The 18062-nt window shown below is 54.2% G+C and overlaps 1 protein-coding gene across 2 annotated transcripts in view; it reads right to left on the reverse strand.

Annotated features, from left to right (window-relative positions):
- PPP2R2C (protein phosphatase 2 regulatory subunit Bgamma) overlaps positions 1-18062 on the reverse strand; it is a 131290-nt gene that overhangs the window by 20965 nt on the left and 92263 nt on the right. For both annotated transcript variants that reach the window (XM_031437702.2, XM_031437708.2), the window contains exon 6: positions 5277-5441. In XM_031437702.2, the coding sequence (XP_031293562.2) occupies positions 5277-5441 (165 nt within the window). The remainder of the gene's footprint in view (positions 1-5276; positions 5442-18062) is intronic.

Consider the following 18062-nt stretch of genomic DNA (forward strand, 5'->3'; position numbering starts at 1 on the left):
AGGCAAGGCGGTGGGCACAGAGAACACTCACCGATGGCAGGTTGACAACGGTCACTCTCTGCTTATAACTGTCTCCTGCTCAGCACCATGTGACGGACCCCACTGGACAAAATAAAATCCATCCAACCTGTGGCCCCTGGCCCTGCATGATCTGCCCCCAACTTCTCCGTCTTTGCACCCCACAGCTGTCCCATCACCCCACCTGCAGCCCTCTTCCCCCTGCCCCTTCTCATCCCAGACTCACTCTTTTTTATTCTTCAAGGTGCAGCGATGTCTCCTGTGACCCCCTTAATTAAAACCACCTGCATCGGGGCAGCTGCGAAGGCTGCAGAAACGTCCCCGTTGTAGTGCTCCCTCTTACTCAGGAGTCTGCTTGCTCCGTGAAGGCCGGCGCCCCCTCTCCGCACGAAGCCTGGGGCCATCCCTCACCCCCTCTCCCACCCTCCGTGCAGCCGTGGGCAAAGCCGACCTTCCATGCGGGTGCTGCGGATGCCCGGCTTCACTCCCTTCACTGACCACGCCCACCCTGCTCTGGGCATCAGCCCCCTTCACTGGGGTTACGGTGATCTCCCAGCTGGCCCCCACATCCACCCTCACCCCACAGATTATTCACCACTCAGTGGGCGGAAGGATCCTGTTAAAACACAGCCTGGTCAAAGCCCCCAGTGGTTCCTGTCCTTTCTGAGTAAACCCAGAGCCCCAGCCCCGGTTGGTAAGGCCCTCTTGATTCGGACCCTCTTCTCTCCACGCACATCTGACCTCACCTCCCACCTTCCCCGACACTGCTCCTGCTGCACCGGCCTCAGGATCCAGCTGCAGGGCCTTTGCACCGGCCGTGCCCTCTGCTGCGGACTTTAGCCTGACTCTGCCCCCAGCTATCTGGAGCCTCCGCAACAGAGGGGGACAGGGTCTGGTCTTTCTACCCCAGATCCATTACCAGGGGTGAGTCCTGGGAGTCTATCCCACCCAGCTCCTTTAAATGAACTTGGCTCACCCACAATCCCCCCAAGAGTTCTTGGTTCTCGAGGCTTCTGTGAAGATTAAGTTAGAAAGCACAGGCTGATAGGCATGAGATTACTGGAGCCTCTATCTTGGCTCTACTTAGCTGTGTGACCTTGAGAAAGGTGTCCTCACTTCTCTGTGCCTCCATATGATAAGCCAGGTCCCCAAAGATGTCCACATCCTAATTCCTGGAGCCTGTACATATGGTACCTTACACGACAAAAGACTTCGCAGATGTGAAGTGAGTAAGGTAAGAGTCTCGAGCTGCAGAGATTACCCTGGATTCTCTGGATGGGCCCACTGTTATCACAGGACAGACGTAGGGAGGTCAAAGGCAGAAGAAGAGATGGGATGATGGAAGCAGGGGTTGGAGTGATGCATTTTGAAGACGGAAGGGGCCACGAGCCGAGGATTGTAGGTGGCCTCTAGAAGCCAGAGAAGACAAGGAAACACAAGGAATGAAGCCCTGGCGACGCCTGAATTTTAGACCTCTGACAGCTAGAATTGTAAACAAATATATTTGTGTTGTTTAAGCCCCCAAGTTTGTGGAAATTGTACAGCAACCACTGGAAACCAACACACTCAGTTTCCTCACCTGCAAAATGAATAATCAAGTACCTCCATCCTAGGCTCCATCCTAGGGCAGCTCAGAGGATTAACTGAGAAGGAAACTCAAGAGCAGCACCTGGCGTGGTGCGAACACTTGATCAGTGTTAACTGCGGCTACCGCTTCCCCCAGCCCCAGGCTGGCACGTAGCGGGGGCCCACCAGGGGGAGCGACTGTCTTCACCATCTCTTCTAAGAAATTGCTCTGCTCTTGCACGTCCCTTCAGTTAAAAGCAGAAATAACTGTTTACTTGGAAGATTCCAGCACAGCTGTTTCCATGGTTACCCTGTCATAATGACTAACAGACAAAAGACCTGGATTTCTACTGCTTTGGAGAAAGACAGGACGCTGTGGGCTGGGCAGCAGCCGCCCTGTGATCTGCAGCTCTGCCGCTGACGGGAAGGGGCTGGGCAGCCACCGCACTTCTCTGGACCTCGGCTTCCTCATCTGTCCGACAGCAGAAGTCAGCACCTGACCCCAGACACCCTGGATTCAGTGGACAGAAAACCACGGTCTAACCTGCCGCTTGGGGAAAGGAGGTGGTGACCATGCATCTCTAGGGGTGTCGCGGTCCGCTACCCCCTCCCTGAGCTCTGCGTCACAGCTGGATAAATGGGGAGAAGCAAGACATAAAGAACAGGTTCCAACCTCCAAGTCTCCTTAAAGAAAAGAAATCTAGCTTGAATAACCACCACTTGTTGTGATTAAAAACAAGACCAGTGACACCCTAGTGGACACTTGTCTGTGTGCTCAGCTTCTCGTGAGGCCTTGGAACAAACGTGATCTGGAGAGAGGGCACAGCGAGGCAGGTATTCCTCCTTACTACGTAGTCACGGCGAGTTACATGAGGAAAAAAAGGCACTTCAAAGGCACAAAGACAGGTCAGCAATCCTCTCACTGGCATGAATGAGAAAGTTCCTGTTTCAAATACTGAGTTTGAGAATGAAAAAAAAAATCCTAGAAAAATTTAAAATATAACCTTTTTAACACAACAGTAACTCCAACAGCCAACCTATATAAACCAATAATTGAAAAAGATTTAGCAAGTGAGTTTTACTGAGACTTCAAGGAGTAAACACATTATACTGTCCCAGGAAAAGAAAGAGAGAGAAAGTTCATTTTACAAGACAACAATAATCTTAACAAAACTGGGCAAAGTGTGTAGGCAAAGAAAATTTAAGGCCAACTTCATCTGTGAGCATTTATGCAAAAAGCATAAATTTTTGCAAAAAGCCCACGGTGGTCAGAAGGTGCGAAGCCCCTCTCCTCACACCTCGGCCCCGCCCAAGCCTTCTGGAACCTCAGTGGGATCTGGGAAGAGACGGAATCCACGTGGCCCCAGGCGCTCACTGCAGCCCCGGGCGCGGGGGCGACAAATTCAGCGGAGTTGAGTCATCGAAAGACAGTGACAGCTCTTGCACTTGAGCTTGTGGGCGGAGTCACACCCAGCTCGCCACCACCAGGCGTATGACAGTGACGTTCCCGGAATCCGTGCGTGTGCTGGGCTCGGGACACGGTGGCAGCCCGCGTGGGCGGCTGCTCGTTCAGACCCCTGGGGAGCCAGCTGACAGTCACAAACGCCAAGAGGGGCTCTGATTCCCACCTCCAGCCCACGAAGGACGTCATTCAAACAGCGTGGGGGGCACAGTGCCACCTCTAGTCTCTCTAAATCCTGTCCTTCCCGCACACACACTCAGGGACAGTTTCCGGGCATATTTCTCTCCATGTTTCTCGTTCTCATTCTTTTGGTGAAGTAGTCACTGCCTTGCTTTTCCCCCCACGGCATCTTCTAACATAATCATTTCCCCGTGTCACTAAAAACCTCCTAAGCCAGTATTTTAAATGTCTGAACAACAGCCCATTACACAGACATCCTCGTCCGGCCGCCCTGGTGCGCCCTCATGTCTGAGACTCTGCCCCTGCAGTCTCCCCTTTCTAGAAGGTTCCTCCCCCAGAGCTCTGCATGGCGCACCCCCTCAGAGAGACTGTTCCCCTGTCACCTCCTCAGTGAGGTGCCCTTCCCTGCTCTCGGCTTTTTTGGTGGCTGTTTATACCACTCAGCGCCTCTCGGCATCACAGCACCTAGTTAGGAGTTGACCACCGATCGGTCCCTCCTGCACCTCGGTGCCAGGAGCAGGGCTGGGGGCGCAGCAGGGGCAGACCCTGCCTGGGCGGTGGCGGTTGCGTGTGACACGTGGCGTGCCCTGGTGGCCCAACTCTGCCCAGAGAGGGAGCTCTGCTCTCCCCGCCCTGAGTGCGGACAGCTCAGCCCTCAGGGGAAGGCTCGGCGACCAGGGAGAAGGCGTTCCCAGGGCTCCCCTGGAGAGGCCCTGGGGCTCGTGGACGAGCACAAACCCAGACAGCGGCTGTCCTGCCCAGCTGTGGGCGTGAGGAAGGCCGGGAAAATGTCTGTAGATGTGGACAAGCCCAGAGGTGGACAGTGGGGTGAATGAAGAAGGGACAGAACTTGGCCAAGGAGGGAGGAGGAGGGGTCTGAGCACCTGGGGGCTTGTGCGTCCCGCCTGCTCTGGCTGCCCAGGGAAAGCAGGCTGGGGCCTGGGCAGGGGAGAGAGCAACCCAGGCCCGCCCAGTGGCCTTCTGGCTCCTTCACCAAAACTCTGATAATGCCCCCACAGGTGCCGACTGGTCACTACTCATTCATTCATTCATTCATTCATTCATTCAACAAGTGTGTATTTCCAGACACTACTGTAGGTACTGGGGTAGATACAGATGTGGACCCAAGTCCCTGCCCTTCTGGCTGGGGCCACATCTGTTCCTGTCCCCCTGCTATTCCCACAAGGTCATCCAGGGAGGATGCTGTGGCCTGATCCTCTGCCTTCAGGTGCCTCTGGGGAGCGCCGTGTTAGTGAGCCACCACTGGCACAGCCCAGCCCCGGGGGTGAGGAGCACCAGCCAGGCTGCCCCAGAGTCCCAGGTTCAAGTCCTGCTCTGCCACTCTTCAGTGTGGGTGACCTTGGGCCCATCCCTGGAGCCTCAGTTTCCCTTTTGGTTGCAAGACTCCCTGGGAGCTTGTATGATGTTGAATGGGATGATACAGGCAGAGAGCCGGGTGCCTGGCTCAGGTGTCCAGGTGAGCTGCCGTGTGTGGTGGTGGCTGTCATATTAGGTTCCCTCGGTCCTTGTTTAGCCCCACATCTCCTTGGTACCTCCTTGGCAACCACAGCTGGCCCTGTGGTGGGTTCCAGCATGAGGTGACCCTGAGGAGATGACAGTTAGGGGAGACGGAGTGGTCACTGAAAGCTCCACAGGGTGTGGCCAGTCTGTGAGAGGGAAGTGCTGGGGGCTCCGGGAGCACAGAGGAGGGACCTGGTCCAGTGTGGGGGTCAGGGAGGGCTTCCTGAAGTAGGTGACCAATGAATGTGGTCCCTCCTTGGCTTCCAGTGCCCAGCGCACTCCCTGGCTCTCACCTGAGCTGCCTGACTGCTGGAAGCTGGACAGTCTTGATCTGCGCGGGGACTTGGGGTGTGGGCAGTGAGGGGCACGACCAAGTTCCCCCTGTCAACAGCCCTAAAGCAGTACTGAGCCCACCCCCAGTCCATCCAGAACAGCCTCACGCCCTGTCCATCCTCCTGAGGCTGCAGCATCAGGACCAGCCCTGCCCGCGCCACCCGCTGCGCTAACTCTGGCCAGTGGGCGCACTTACGTTTGGAGTGCTTGTCACACAGGGCAGCTGCCCGCATGTCACAGAGGCGCAGGGAGCCCTTGCTGCTGCTGTAGACGAAGAGGTTGCAGTGGTGCGGATGGAATTCGGACGCGGTGATCACCTCTGTGAGGTCCTCCATGTTGGCTGGCTTGATGTCCACAATGTCTGGGCAGCCCGGTCAAGGAAGGGGCGGTGAAGGGAGGGCGCCCTGGCTGCTCTGCTTTCCCCGGCTCAGACACCCCATGCCTCTCCCCGGCACACCCACCTACGAGGCTCCTGGACAAACATCCTGCCCCAGAGCGTCCTGAAGCTGCAGGCCTGGGTGTAGGCAGCCTTCTGGGTGCCCCCATCCACTGTCCCCATAAGGCTGGACCCACCACCTCCCTCCTGGACTGTACCCTCCCTCCAGCCGGTGCCCATCGGCTGCCCAGCCCCAGAGAGATTACACGTGTCCAGGGTGACTCAGCAGTAAATGAGACTAGATTCCTGTCCACTCCATCGCCTACAACAGCAGACTGGAACCCCTGGGGGGGGCACTCAAGGCCTGGCATTCCCTGGCTTCTTTCTACCTTTTCACCTTCAGATCCTACTAGCTGCTCTTCCCTGAGGCACCCGCTGTCTCTAGTCTCCCAGGCCCTGTGGGGTCTCTGCACAGCCTGCTCCCTCTGATGGAAATGCCCCCTCCTTCCTCTTCCTCTGCACGTGACCCCTGGAGTCAGAGAATCCTAGCTCTGCCACCTCCTGGCTGTGTGATCCCAGGCGAGTTCCCCCCTACCAGTCCCCCATACCTCAGTTTCCTCATCTGTAAAATGGGCTAATGGTTCTGACTTCATGGGTTTGCCGTGAGGATGCGAGGAGGAAGAGCTCTTGGCGACTGCCTGACACAGCGCAGGGCTCAGCGAATGTCAGTTGCTGTTTTTATTTTTTTTTAATCTGGAAAATACCGGCTGAAACTTTGAGACTCCTCTGCAGTCAGCGCCCCGCCCACCCTGCCCCAGGCTGCTTCCTCTCTCGATAAGAGAGAGGCATTTTCTGACTTCTGTCAACACGAGAGTTTATAAAACATCAGAAAAGACAGTTGGATCTGCAATCAGAGGCACTGAGAAGGGTCTCGGTGCAAACACTCAAAACTTGCTTGTGAGAAGCACATCGCTGAGGAGAAACTTAGACTCACATCAAACAGGAGAGACGGCCCGGTCGTCAGTGCTGGGGCTGGTGTCCCAGGGACCGCAGCTTCCTGGTGCAAGAAGCAGAGAGTAAGTCATGAAGAAAATGAGAGATTAGAGTCAGAGAGAAAAAGAAGCACAGCTTCTGGGATGCGAGTTCCATCAACATCCACCTGTAGCCCGAACCACTACGGCCTGGGCACCCACAGACGACTTTCTATGAGGCTCTGCCTGCTCAGAATGGCCTTGGCTTCCTGCTGAACTTAACACGGTATCTGGAGGAAAGGTGACGTCGTTTACAAAACGTCACACACGTCAGATCAGCACCTGTCGGGTGTTCTGCAAACAGAGACTAGATTCTCTCGCAGGACTTGGGACCCAAAAGCCAAAGGGGGCCTGGTGGAAACAGAAGGGCCAGGCCTCAGGGCACGCAGGTGGGGTTCCAGTCCGGGTTGCGTCACTTGTTGTGGGACACGTGTTCTCACCGTGTTTCTCAGGCTTGTACCCCCTTGGGGCGCAGGACTCAAGGTGAAGTGAGGAGGCTTTGCCTGTAGGTGGTACTCCGAACGTCCCTGGGAGACCTGCCTCCGGACCTAAGGGTACTCGGGCTGTCCTGACTTGCTGCTTTTTGCCAGTGAATGGGGGGCAGAAGTGACATGTGACATGTGTCACTCTCAGGCTGAAGCTCTGAGGGCCAGCACGTGCTGTGCCGGGGGCCTCGGGTGACCTGCGGTGGACATGCGGCGTGAGTGGGCTGCTGTCGGCCTCTGACACTTTCCCTTTGTTACTTCAGGATCACCTAAGCTTCTCAACTGAGTCAGTGTCCACAATCTCTCTCCTTTCTGGCCTCGGGGATGCTCTAGAGCCCAGCTCAATGGAGAAAGATCAGCGATATGATGTCTAAACCCTCTGGATCATGGAGACTAAAGCTGGAGGGTGTATGAACCATCTTTCTAACCTGAGGCTGCGGACGCTGTGGCCAGAGAGTGCTCAGGAGCCTTGTCTCCCAGGCCCCCAGACCCTGGTCCCAGACTCCTCCAGGGGCCAAGGCCAAGCAAATGGGTGATTACAGAGCACGTGTTTCCTGCTTCCCGGGACCCAGATCACAGTAACCGCTCCTGACAGCCTCAGCACAGCCACATCCAGCTTTGGCCTTCTCCAAACACGAGTTAGAAATCTGAACGAGGCCATGGTGGTTTGAGTCCACAGGGCTCACATAAGTCCACAGCCCTCTGCAGTGAACATGCCCAAACCAGGACTACACAGATCAAACACGCCTGAACCTGGGCGACACACAGCTGGCCAAGGGGTGACCCACGTGGACCGAGGACCTTGTGTGTGGGCTGGGGAGACAGTCTCCAATGCCTGGGTCCCGCCAACAGCCCTGGCCCGTGGTTCTTATAGCCCCTGCAACACTCAGGGAATCTCTCTTGCTGTTTCAAACAAGGGACCTGATACAGTGGGTGCTGGGGAAAGACGACGTGAAACCCAGAGCTTCGTTTCCACATGACACTGGTGGAGGAAGACAAAATCACGGTAACAGCCAAAGTGTGCCTCTGAATCCTCAGCACATGGCCACACTCGGCTTCTCCAGGACAGCACGGTGTCCTCAGGGAGTGGCCATCTGGTCACCTGGTCCCAGAGGGCCTCTCCAAGACCTCTGGCTCCGCTCGTCACAGCACAAGGCCCTCCCTGTGGGTGCCTGGCTCCTCGCTGGCCATCAGGCGCATGAGAGGTGAGTTATCGAGTGAGGCTGTCCCTGCTGAAGCCCCGTGGTCACGTCAAAGCAGGGGCCTGAAGACAGACTCCTGACAAGGGAATAGGGGTGGAGAAGCCTCTGTAGCGCAGTAATTACATCCAGAACAGACACCACAAACATCCTTGGGGCTCCCACCCAAAGTCTGCGGACTTTGAGACACTTGGTCTAGAGTGACCGTACTTGGTGGCCTTGAACTTGGCAGGACTGGTGCTGGGTTGGAAGTTGGGGCCTTTGTGCTTGGTGCCCAGTCTTACCTTTCTCTGGAATGTTCAGTTCCATGTGCAAAAATAATTTCCATTCTGTAAACCTCGGTTTACCTCATTTGCAAAATTAAGAGTTGAGTATGACCCTGGAATGCCCTTTCATTTTGAGGATTAACCCCTAGGCCCCCCACCCTGTCCCATTTCAGAGCCAGCTGCATGAATCCCACGTGCATGGATTCATGTTCACAGCAAAGTTCACGGCAAGACTGACCTCCCTTGGGAACGAGCATGATCAGACTCATTTTTGAGCCCCCCTCCCCCTGGCAAAGCTGGATGAATTATTCATTTCTATTTTTCTATCTAATTGTACTCCAAGTGTCTGCTGGGTTTTGTTTAACTTCCAATCACACTTTGGCAGCTCAGGATGGTTTTCCCTACAAGGAAAGTTTGTCAGACACAGGTAGGTGGAGGGAGGAGCAGGCGGCGTGGAGAGGATGAAGGGAGAAGGCAGGCTCGATCCGGTCCTCACATCCTGGCTGAGAGAGAGGTATTTTTCTCCATTGCAGGGGGCTGAGTGGTGGCCTCGCCCCTCACCCCCAAATGCACGTCCATATCCCAACCCCCAGAACTGTGAATGTGACCTTATTCGCAAAAAGGTCTTTGTAGATACGATCAAGTTAAGGATCTCAAGATGGGATCATCCTGGATTGCCTGGGTGGACCTTAAATCCAATGATCAGTGTCGTTTTAAAGGACGCAGAAGGAGAAACAGAGACACCCAGAGGAGAAAGCCACACAGTGTCAGAGGCAGAGACGGGTGATGCCTGGGGCCACCAAGCTGGGAGAGGTAAGGAAGGGTCCTCCCCTAGAGACTTCAGAGGGAGCACAGCCCTGCCAATGCCTTAACTGCAAACTTCCAGTCTCCACAACTGTGAGAGGATAGACTTCCGAGCTTGTGGAAAGTCGTGATGGTGTCCAGAGGAAACTCAGAACTTCCCGGGAGCCAGGGAATAATGACAGGGGCGTAATGCCAGTGCCACGGACATCTTTTTCAACATGCGCGTCAGATCGCTTCTCTCTGTAACTCCCTGTCTGAGCACCTAAAATGCAAAGCCAGGAACCAGGGCAGCTTCCGGATCCTTCTCTCCTCCTTCTTCACATCCAAGCAGCCTCCGCATCCTGGGCTCCTCCACCCGGGGGTCCCTCTGCTCTGGCCCTCAGCCCAGGGTGCCTCTGCTTCACTGGGGCTCCCCGCCCCTGGCCATCCCGCCAACCTCAGCCAGAGTGAACTCCCTAAAATAGGGGTCAGTGGCCCCCCCCCACTGCCCACAAGAGAAGGCCTTGACGGCATGCATTCAAGGCCGCGAGGATGGCCCTGCGCTGCCTGCCTTTCCCCAGTCTCACCTCGGGCCATTTCTCCCTCCTCACCTTCCAGCCAATCCAATTGTTTGATGTTTCTGGATCATTACACAGAGGTTGTAGTCTCTTCCTGAACACCAAGGCAGGCCCTACCATCTGCTCATCCTTGCAGACCTCACCTCCTCCAGATCACCACGCTGCACACGAGCCCGTCTCCCCCACCTTCAGCCCCAGGGCAGGGAGCCTGTCTCACTGAGGTCTATGCCACCCCAGCTCCCTCGCACACAGCCAGCCCACAGAGGCACCCGGGGTGTCTGCTGCATGAACAAATGCCAGATGAGGAGATGATTCAAAATCTTTCCTCATGAACACTCCTTCTACACACTCCTTCTACTTATTTATTTATTTAAAGCCTTTCCCTGCAAGATTTTTATTTATGTTGTTTTTTTGGGGGGGGGTTATTATTTTACTTATAGGTTTATTTTTTTAAAGAAGGTGCTGGGGGATTGAACCCAGGACCATGTGCCTGCTAAGCATGAATTCTACCACTAAGTTACACCCTCCCTGCAACAGTCCTTCAATTTAGAAACCCTGTTCTCTGCCATTTGTCCCCCAGCCCCAGTCCAGGCGTGGAAGCTGGGTGATGCTGCTTTAGCTTTATTTAGAAGGCTTCTCAGAGGTTCCCAAGGCCAGTGAGCAGCAGAGCTGACATCTGAACCCAGGATGTGTGACTGTAAGTCTACTGAGGTTCTTTCTCCCACAGCTTTCTGTGGGGGTCCCCACCCCTTGGTCCATTCTAGGATGTGACAACAACCATTCTACCACAGGGCCTTTGCACTTCCTACTCCCTTTGTCTAGAGAGCAACTCTCCCAAATATCTGCAAGGCTCTTTCCTTAATGTCCTTCAGATCTCTGTCTGAAGGCTCCTTAACAAAGTGGCCTTCTCCTACAAACCCCCCTCCCCCAAATAAACCTATTTCTTTTACTTTGCATTAAACAAACACACACACCCATATGCACCTTTTATTTTTGCAAGCATCAATTGCTACTTATTGTCAATGGCTTATTTGCTGGCTGTCTGCCCCCCCTAGCGAGCACGGGAACTTGTCCACATGGATAGCTGCTGCACCTTCAGTGCCTAGAGGAGTACCTAGCACATGGCAGGTGCTTAGTAAACAGTTGCTGGAGTGAATGAATGAATCAGCCCATTGTGGGCCCCTCCGATCAGGGATGCAAGAGTGCGGGAAAATTCAAACCCATCTTGAGGAGAAGATGCCCTTAAAGTGGGTTTGAACAGCAGGCTCAAGGAGACTCCAGGCCATGAGGAATGTGTGTGTATGCGGGGGGGGGGGGGTCCTTTTAGGAGCAGAATGTCACTTATGGGGGCCATTAAAATGAGCCACCAACCCCGAAGCTTGCTGCAGCCAGCCAAGCTCAAGAGCATCACAGAACCCGGGAAGCTCACAGGTTTCTGCTGAGCTTGTCAGGAAGGCCGATTCCCCACTAGAACCCCTGTGGTCTCCTCCATGCTGCGTTCATACACCCGTCACTGCTTATCTTTTCAGGCTGCTGGCCGACCTGTCCTGTCCATCTGACTGTGGGCAAAATCCTGTTCCTGTTTGTACCTTAAACTCCAGTTTATACGCATACCCACCCAAAATGGCCCGTGGGCTGGCTCTGAGCAGATGGCTTCACATCCTCTCCACATGTGAGGGAGGTGCACCCCCTTCTATGGATGAAGAAACAGGGGTTCAGCAAAGAGAAGCCACTTGCTCAGGGCCAGGCAGAGGGGGGCCAGCTGGGGACTAGAACTAAATTGGGTTCCAGGGTCTGAAAGATACCCACTGTGACTTGGGAGGCAAAGCAGAGCCTGGGTGAGAACCGTGGCCCCAGTCGCCTGAGGCTGAATCCAGGCTCTGCTGCTTGTTAGCTGTGTGTCCTTGGGCAAGTTTCTAAACCTCTCTGTGCCTCAGTTTCCCCAAGTTCAAAATGGCAATGGTACACCCTACCTCCTAGGGTAGCAATAGGATTAATTATGATGGCACACGTGATGTGCTGAGAACGGGAAGGGGGGGGGGCTGGCACAGAGTAGGTGCTTTGTAAGTGAACCAGGAAGGCACGTGGCATAATGCCAGGGCCTGAGAAGACGTCTTTGGTTCTGGTGGCTGTCTGGCTCCAGCCCCAAGTGTGAATATATACAAGTATAACCCTCTAGACCAGGGGTCTGCAGACATTTTCTGTCAAGGGCCAGAGAGTAAATTTAGGCTGAACTCACCAGGACAGCTCATGTAGGCTACTCACCTCTGCTTCTGCGGTGCAAAGCCAGCCAAAGACAGTATGCAAATGAGTGGGTGTGGCCGTGTCCCCATCAAGCTGTATAAGCTGGTGGATTCCTGCGCCCACCTCTCCCCAGTGGGCTACTCTTTCCTGACCCCCGTCTAGAAGAGGGATTGCAATCCTGCTCTTGTAACGGAAGCCCCCCTTCCCTATCGCCAGTATGTCAAACGCCTGGGGGAGTCAGTACAGGAGGAGTCAGTAGAACAGGGGTTTGACCTGTTCCATCACAGAATGAAATCTCTGGTTCTTCCTGCCAAGAACACAGGAATGTAATCCAGACAGGCCTGCAGAGTCATCAAGTTTGCAGAGATTTTTATAGAAACTCCTTCATTTCCTGCTGCCAAAGGCACTGCCTGATGTCCTGAAACCAGCCCCCGCACACCACCAGCACAGGGGCCAGCCCTCAGTCGGAAACTGCGCCACGAGGGATCCCACTCAAATGGCCTCTCAAATGTCGGAGAGAAGGTGACCATGTTCCTGGGCCCTCACTCCTGGGAGATTCACCTCTCTGTGCCTCGGTCTCCAGTCACTGTCCCCTCGGGGGCACAGGTACAAGGGTCGTCACTCATCCACTGGGAAAACCTCCACCGACCACTAGGTGGGTCAGGCACGTGAAATGAATAAATGTCACTGGCTTGTTCCAGCGAGGAGCTCAAATGGGAAATGGGTACAGAAAGCACCCCACAAAAGCCCAGGGAGTGCCAAATATCAACGAATGTGCCGGGCTTCAGCGGCTGCGCCAAGACAGATGACTGTGAAAACACAGCAAGAAAAAGAGCCTAGAGACAGAGTCAAACCCTTGGAGGGCTGGTGAGGACACCTCTGAGGTGTCCCTGCAGGACGGGATCGCCCACCATCCCAAGGAGAGGGAGGCCAAGGCAGGGAAGAGACTGGCCCAGGGCCAGAGGTGGAGCCTGGCAGAGCAAGGATAGACCCCTGGCTTCCTAACTCCCAGCCAGTGTTCCTCCTGCTGCCCGCTACGTTCTGGAGTGACGGCATCTCCGCACAACATGCAGCTTTCCCGGGAGGTCAGCACTCCCAAGGGCCTGCTGCCGGGGCTCGCTGGACTGGCTATGTCCAGGGCAAGCTGGATGTCAAGAGTGGGCAGGGACTCCATGAAGAGAAGGATGTGGCCTTGGGCTCCACTGGCTGAACCACACAAAGTGTGGTTTATCCAGATGTCTCAGCAGGAGCACACTCGCAGGAGGAGGAGGCTGTTACCATAGCAACAGAGCAGCTGCAGAGTGAGAATGGAAGCAGCTCTGCCAAGGACCACACCACCAGAGCCTCCCACACAGGCTCCCCAAGGATGCTGGTGTGGAGGTGCCCAGAAAGGCCTCCTGCACACAAATGCAGTCTCACTGGGGCACGGCCAGCAAAGCTGCTTTTTCCCAGCAGATTTTCTTTAAAGGATGACCTGGCTACAAAAATGAGCTGTGAGCACTCTGGCCAAACCGGGTCAGATCCTACAGGAGGTTCCTGGCAACTTGTGCCTTGGTACCAGTTTGTTTGGGCCACCAAAGTGAAATACCACAGTTGGGTGGCTTAAACAGAAGAAAACTCTTTTCTCACAGTCCTGGAGGCTGGAAGTCCAAGATCAAAGTGTCAGCAGGGTTGGTTCCTTTTGAGGCTTCTCCCCATGGCTTGCAGCTATCTTCTCACTGCGTCCTCACGTGGTCATCCTTCTGTGTGTGTCTGGGTCCTAATCCCTCTTCTCATAAGGACACCAGTCATACTGGATTGGGACCCACCCTCATGACCTCATTTCACCTTAATCACCTCTTTAAAGACCTTAACTCCAAATACAGTCACTTTCTGAGGTGCTGGAGGTTAGGGCTTCAACATACAAATTTGGGGCAGACAAAATTCAGTCCGTAACAGCCTCCTTCCCTTCTCTGCTCGGAACCTTATTAACTATGATGGTGCAATCCCACTCAGAGAGCAGGATCAGACAGCTGGGGCCACACGGCGCTGTGGGAAAGGGGCTATTTCTAGTAACCACCCGCTGTACAAGCACACAGAAGCTTTCGAGTGTGTGATGTTTCTCTGTGCGGTGAGCCCATCTGCACACCTCCACCACAAGCCAGCTTATGTGATTCCCAGACGCTTAAACAAGCAAGAACGCACTGTTTGCACAAAAACCAGAGGTTGATAGTCCAGGTCCACTGAGTAACAGCTGTGTGACCTCTGGAAAACTCAACCTCTCTGTGCCCTGCTTTTCTTATCTGTAGAATGAGTGGGTACCATCTGCTTTGCAGGGCTGTAACGAAGATTTAATGAATTTACATAAGTCAAAGACCCTAGCAGGTGGCTGGTACTTTCAGCAACAAAGTTAGTTAAATAAGAATCAGAGCATTTCTACTCCTCTGAAAAAAAAAAAAAAACACGAAATCAAGCAGGTTGTAAAAGGTGTAATGTTTGTCTTACCCTGGAAGGACAGTGAGGGTTTGTGTTGGATCGCATGCCTGGGTTTGCACCCAACCTAGAGTTGGGAGGGAGAACTCAAGGGGGACAGAGCTGGGATGTATAGCCAGCCAGCTACCTTCTCATGGCACCAAGAAAGGGAAAACCAGACCCTGTCCTAACTTGTCAGGCTCCTAGCCCAGCACTGAAACCAGATATTAGCCCCACGATTGATGCTCCAGGAGACATACAGGGGGCATGCGACGGGGTTTATAACAAAGTGCTGAGCTTGTCTGGAGAGTCAGGGAAGTGTCCTCTGAGGCAAAGGCATTAAGCTGAGGGTGGAAGAGTTATCCAGGAAGGGAGTCAGGCTGGAGGAAGTGTAAGGCTGAGGAGTTGTGAGAGGGCAGGCTGCTGGAGCCCCAAGAGGGAGAGAGAGAGGGTGGGTGACAGGACTTTGGCCTGGAATCCAGGGGGTTTAATCAGGAGGGTGTTAGAGAAGTGCCATGGAGGCCTGTCAGGAAGGGACAGGAAGCACCAAAGAGTCACATGTCCCTAACACCTAGAAGAAATGTTAGAAACATCATACAGCTGCCAAAGCCCATGCATCTGGCCACCCATGTTATGAATCAATCCCTACTCTGTCCTGCAACAGTGCAAACAGCACCTGCTTTCCCTTAGGATCTAAAACAAGAGCCAGAAACATTATTGCATGGATGGGGTTGGACGGGCAATCTGATCGACCAGGGCTAGGAGGGGCCCACAGGCAACAGCATCCACTTTTCAGAGCTTGTCCCCACATCTGCAAAATGGAGGGAATGACAGCCCACCGACACGAGCTGCTGGGAGGGTTAAATGCAGCAAGTGCAGTGCATTCAGCCCAGCACCTGCAATAAATGAGCAACGACAGTGGCTGTCGTGGAAGTTGTTACTATCATGACTGAGAGGTGGTGGGGCGTGACAGTGACGTGCAAGGGTTCTGCGTCCAGATGCTGCAAGTCTGAATCACACCCACTTGCTAGCTGGGTGACTCTGGGTAGATTACTTAAGCGTTCTGTGGCTTAGGTTCTTCCCCTGTAGAGGCGGGATGTTATCATGCCTACTCCGCTGTGATGTCAGGAGGATTAAATAGGTCAGTATGTTCCCTGCGATAGAACGCTGTCTGGCGGAGCAAGTGCTCGGTAAGAGGCGACGGTGGTGTGGGAAGTGGTGAGAATGGAGATGGGGAAGCACTATGCGCTGGGTGGGGTCAGCACCACGGACAGCACACGGAGCCCTCGGAGGTGGTGGAGGCTGACCCACCAACTTCCCCACCATGCTGAGCCCTCAAAGCAGTGGCGTTGGTGATGGTTTAGCCACATGATTTTGGGGATTCGGACTTGGAGCACTTCTGAGCAGATGCACTCCATTTTTCCTCTCCGTGGGAGGATGAAAAGAGTCAACCTGTATGATGCCTGACAGTGGTCACAGGCTGGAGTGGGTCGTGTCTACAGTGCATCGGGCCCTGTTCTCACTGGCCGTTCTGCCCCCACAACTCCCAGCGCAGGAGGTACCCCCCACTGCATGAATGAGAAAAGCGAGGCTCAGAAAGCCTGAGTGACTCTCAGAGGCAGGGCTGGCCCTCAGGCTCTAGGGTTTTGCTCAGCACAGAGCCTGGATCAGTCCCCTCCGTGGCTCTCTGTGTGGAGAACAAGCCCAGCAGTGCTGACCAAGGTTTGGAGCTGCTTCACCATCCTGCCGAGCTTCAGCACCTGCTACGTAAATGAGAATTAGATATTTGTTCCAGACGGAGGCTTGGTGTGATGCCAGCTTCCACCCTGAGAAATCGCTCAGAGGGAGAAAAATCAATTGAACTATCTTTACAATTCTCCGGGTGCTAAAAATAAAGCAGAGGTCCATCAGCTGAGGCCTCCTGTGCAATCTGTTACCTTTAAGATGCTTCAAACTCAAGAAAAACCTCCCAGCACTGCCTAACAGTCTCAAAATGTTGGTATTAAGGAGCGTGAGAGGTTGTTTAAACAGATATGGAGATGGCACTGGGGAAAAAGGGCTTCAAAGATCAGAGAAAACGCAGGGATTTCATGAAAAACAGCCTTCAGTATTTGAGGGGCTGTCGTCTAAGAGGGAAAATAATACTGGCCAACTGACAACCCCTGTATGCGAATGATTCCTTCATTCCTTACAAATATCCATATGATAAGGAATTTGGCCCATTTTACAATCATGCAAATTGACGACAAAGGAGGTAAAGCAATGAATCTGGGCACAATTCTGCCCGACGCCAGAGCCCAGATGGCTTCTCTGTAGCGTCAGGGGTCTTGGAGCCCCCACCCTGCAGCCTAGATTTACAAGGAGGCATCTGTATCCAAAGAGCAGATGGAAACGTGAACTTCCTCCCTCCAAAGTCGCCATCTACAACCATTCATAACCACCTACGATGCGCCAGGCCTCCATCATGTGTGGGGACACAGAGAGCTCAGATGGGGGTCCTAATCTCCAGGATTTCACCAGAAAATGCGGGCTGGAGGTGGTCACACTAACAGATGACAAGAGCCCAGTGTGACCAGGGAGTGTGGGCCCAGAGGGGCTCGAGCAGACTGGGAGGAGCGCAGAGTGGACAGAGCCGGGGTGACCGGGCCAAGGGGGCTGTGAGGGATGCTTGTGGGCAAACAGAAGCCAGCCAGCCTACAAGAGGGAGAGAGGATGGTCTGGAGAAGGGTCAGCGGAAGGCAGAGCACTGCTCCCACCCCTGGTAACATGAAGGAAAACCCAACAGCCTGAAGGTGTGGGCAAATCTGATGCACAGGACCCCGGGGAGGTGGGCCGGTCACCAAGAGCTGCAGGGCACTGCTGGGGATTCAGACGTTCTCCAGAAGCTGACGGGGACCCACTGAGAACTTCACACAGGGGACTGGTGTGGTCAGACCAGAGCTCCACTGAGCCTCTCTAGCAGCCCAGTGGGGGGCCAGCTGGCTGGACAAGGTGGGATGCAGACAACAGTCCTGGCAAGTAAGGGGCGACCTGAGCTGGGCCTTTGATGAGGAGGAGGGGAGGGCATGATTCCAGGGCCAACAGGGGGAGAATGGAAAGGGCTTGGCACCTCTTTGCATTTTGTGGGTGAAGGAGGGGAAGGAGGCTGGGAACCCTGGTGGTGGATGCAAGCCCAGCATAGTGTATGTGCCCGGCACAGTGCAGGGGCTCAGGAAGTGCCAGGCTCCCCTCCCTCTGTTCAGAGCAGCCAGTTCTGGAACTAGAAGAGGAACGGCCCTCGGAGTCAGCTTTGTTACTGTTCTTACTGGTCAAAGCAATGCTTGTTTTTCTTCTTTATTAAGAAGTTTTTCTTTCCTTTAAAACTTTTGCTAAAGATCAATTTTGCTTAAGTAGGAAGTGTTACTAGTTGGACACGAGATGGTAACACAGCAATACACTCTCAGTGGCTTTGAGGACTGAACAGCAGCATCAGGACAAATCAAGATACCGAAGAGCAAGACTTAAAGGAATGTGAGCCCCCAGGTCCAGAATCCCCCGGGAGGTCCTTGCTCAAAAGGTGTTTCCAAATT

Source organism: Camelus dromedarius, chromosome 1, assembly GCF_036321535.1.
Source record: "Camelus dromedarius isolate mCamDro1 chromosome 1, mCamDro1.pat, whole genome shotgun sequence".
In the NCBI taxonomy this organism is placed as follows: domain Eukaryota; kingdom Metazoa; phylum Chordata; class Mammalia; order Artiodactyla; family Camelidae; genus Camelus; species Camelus dromedarius.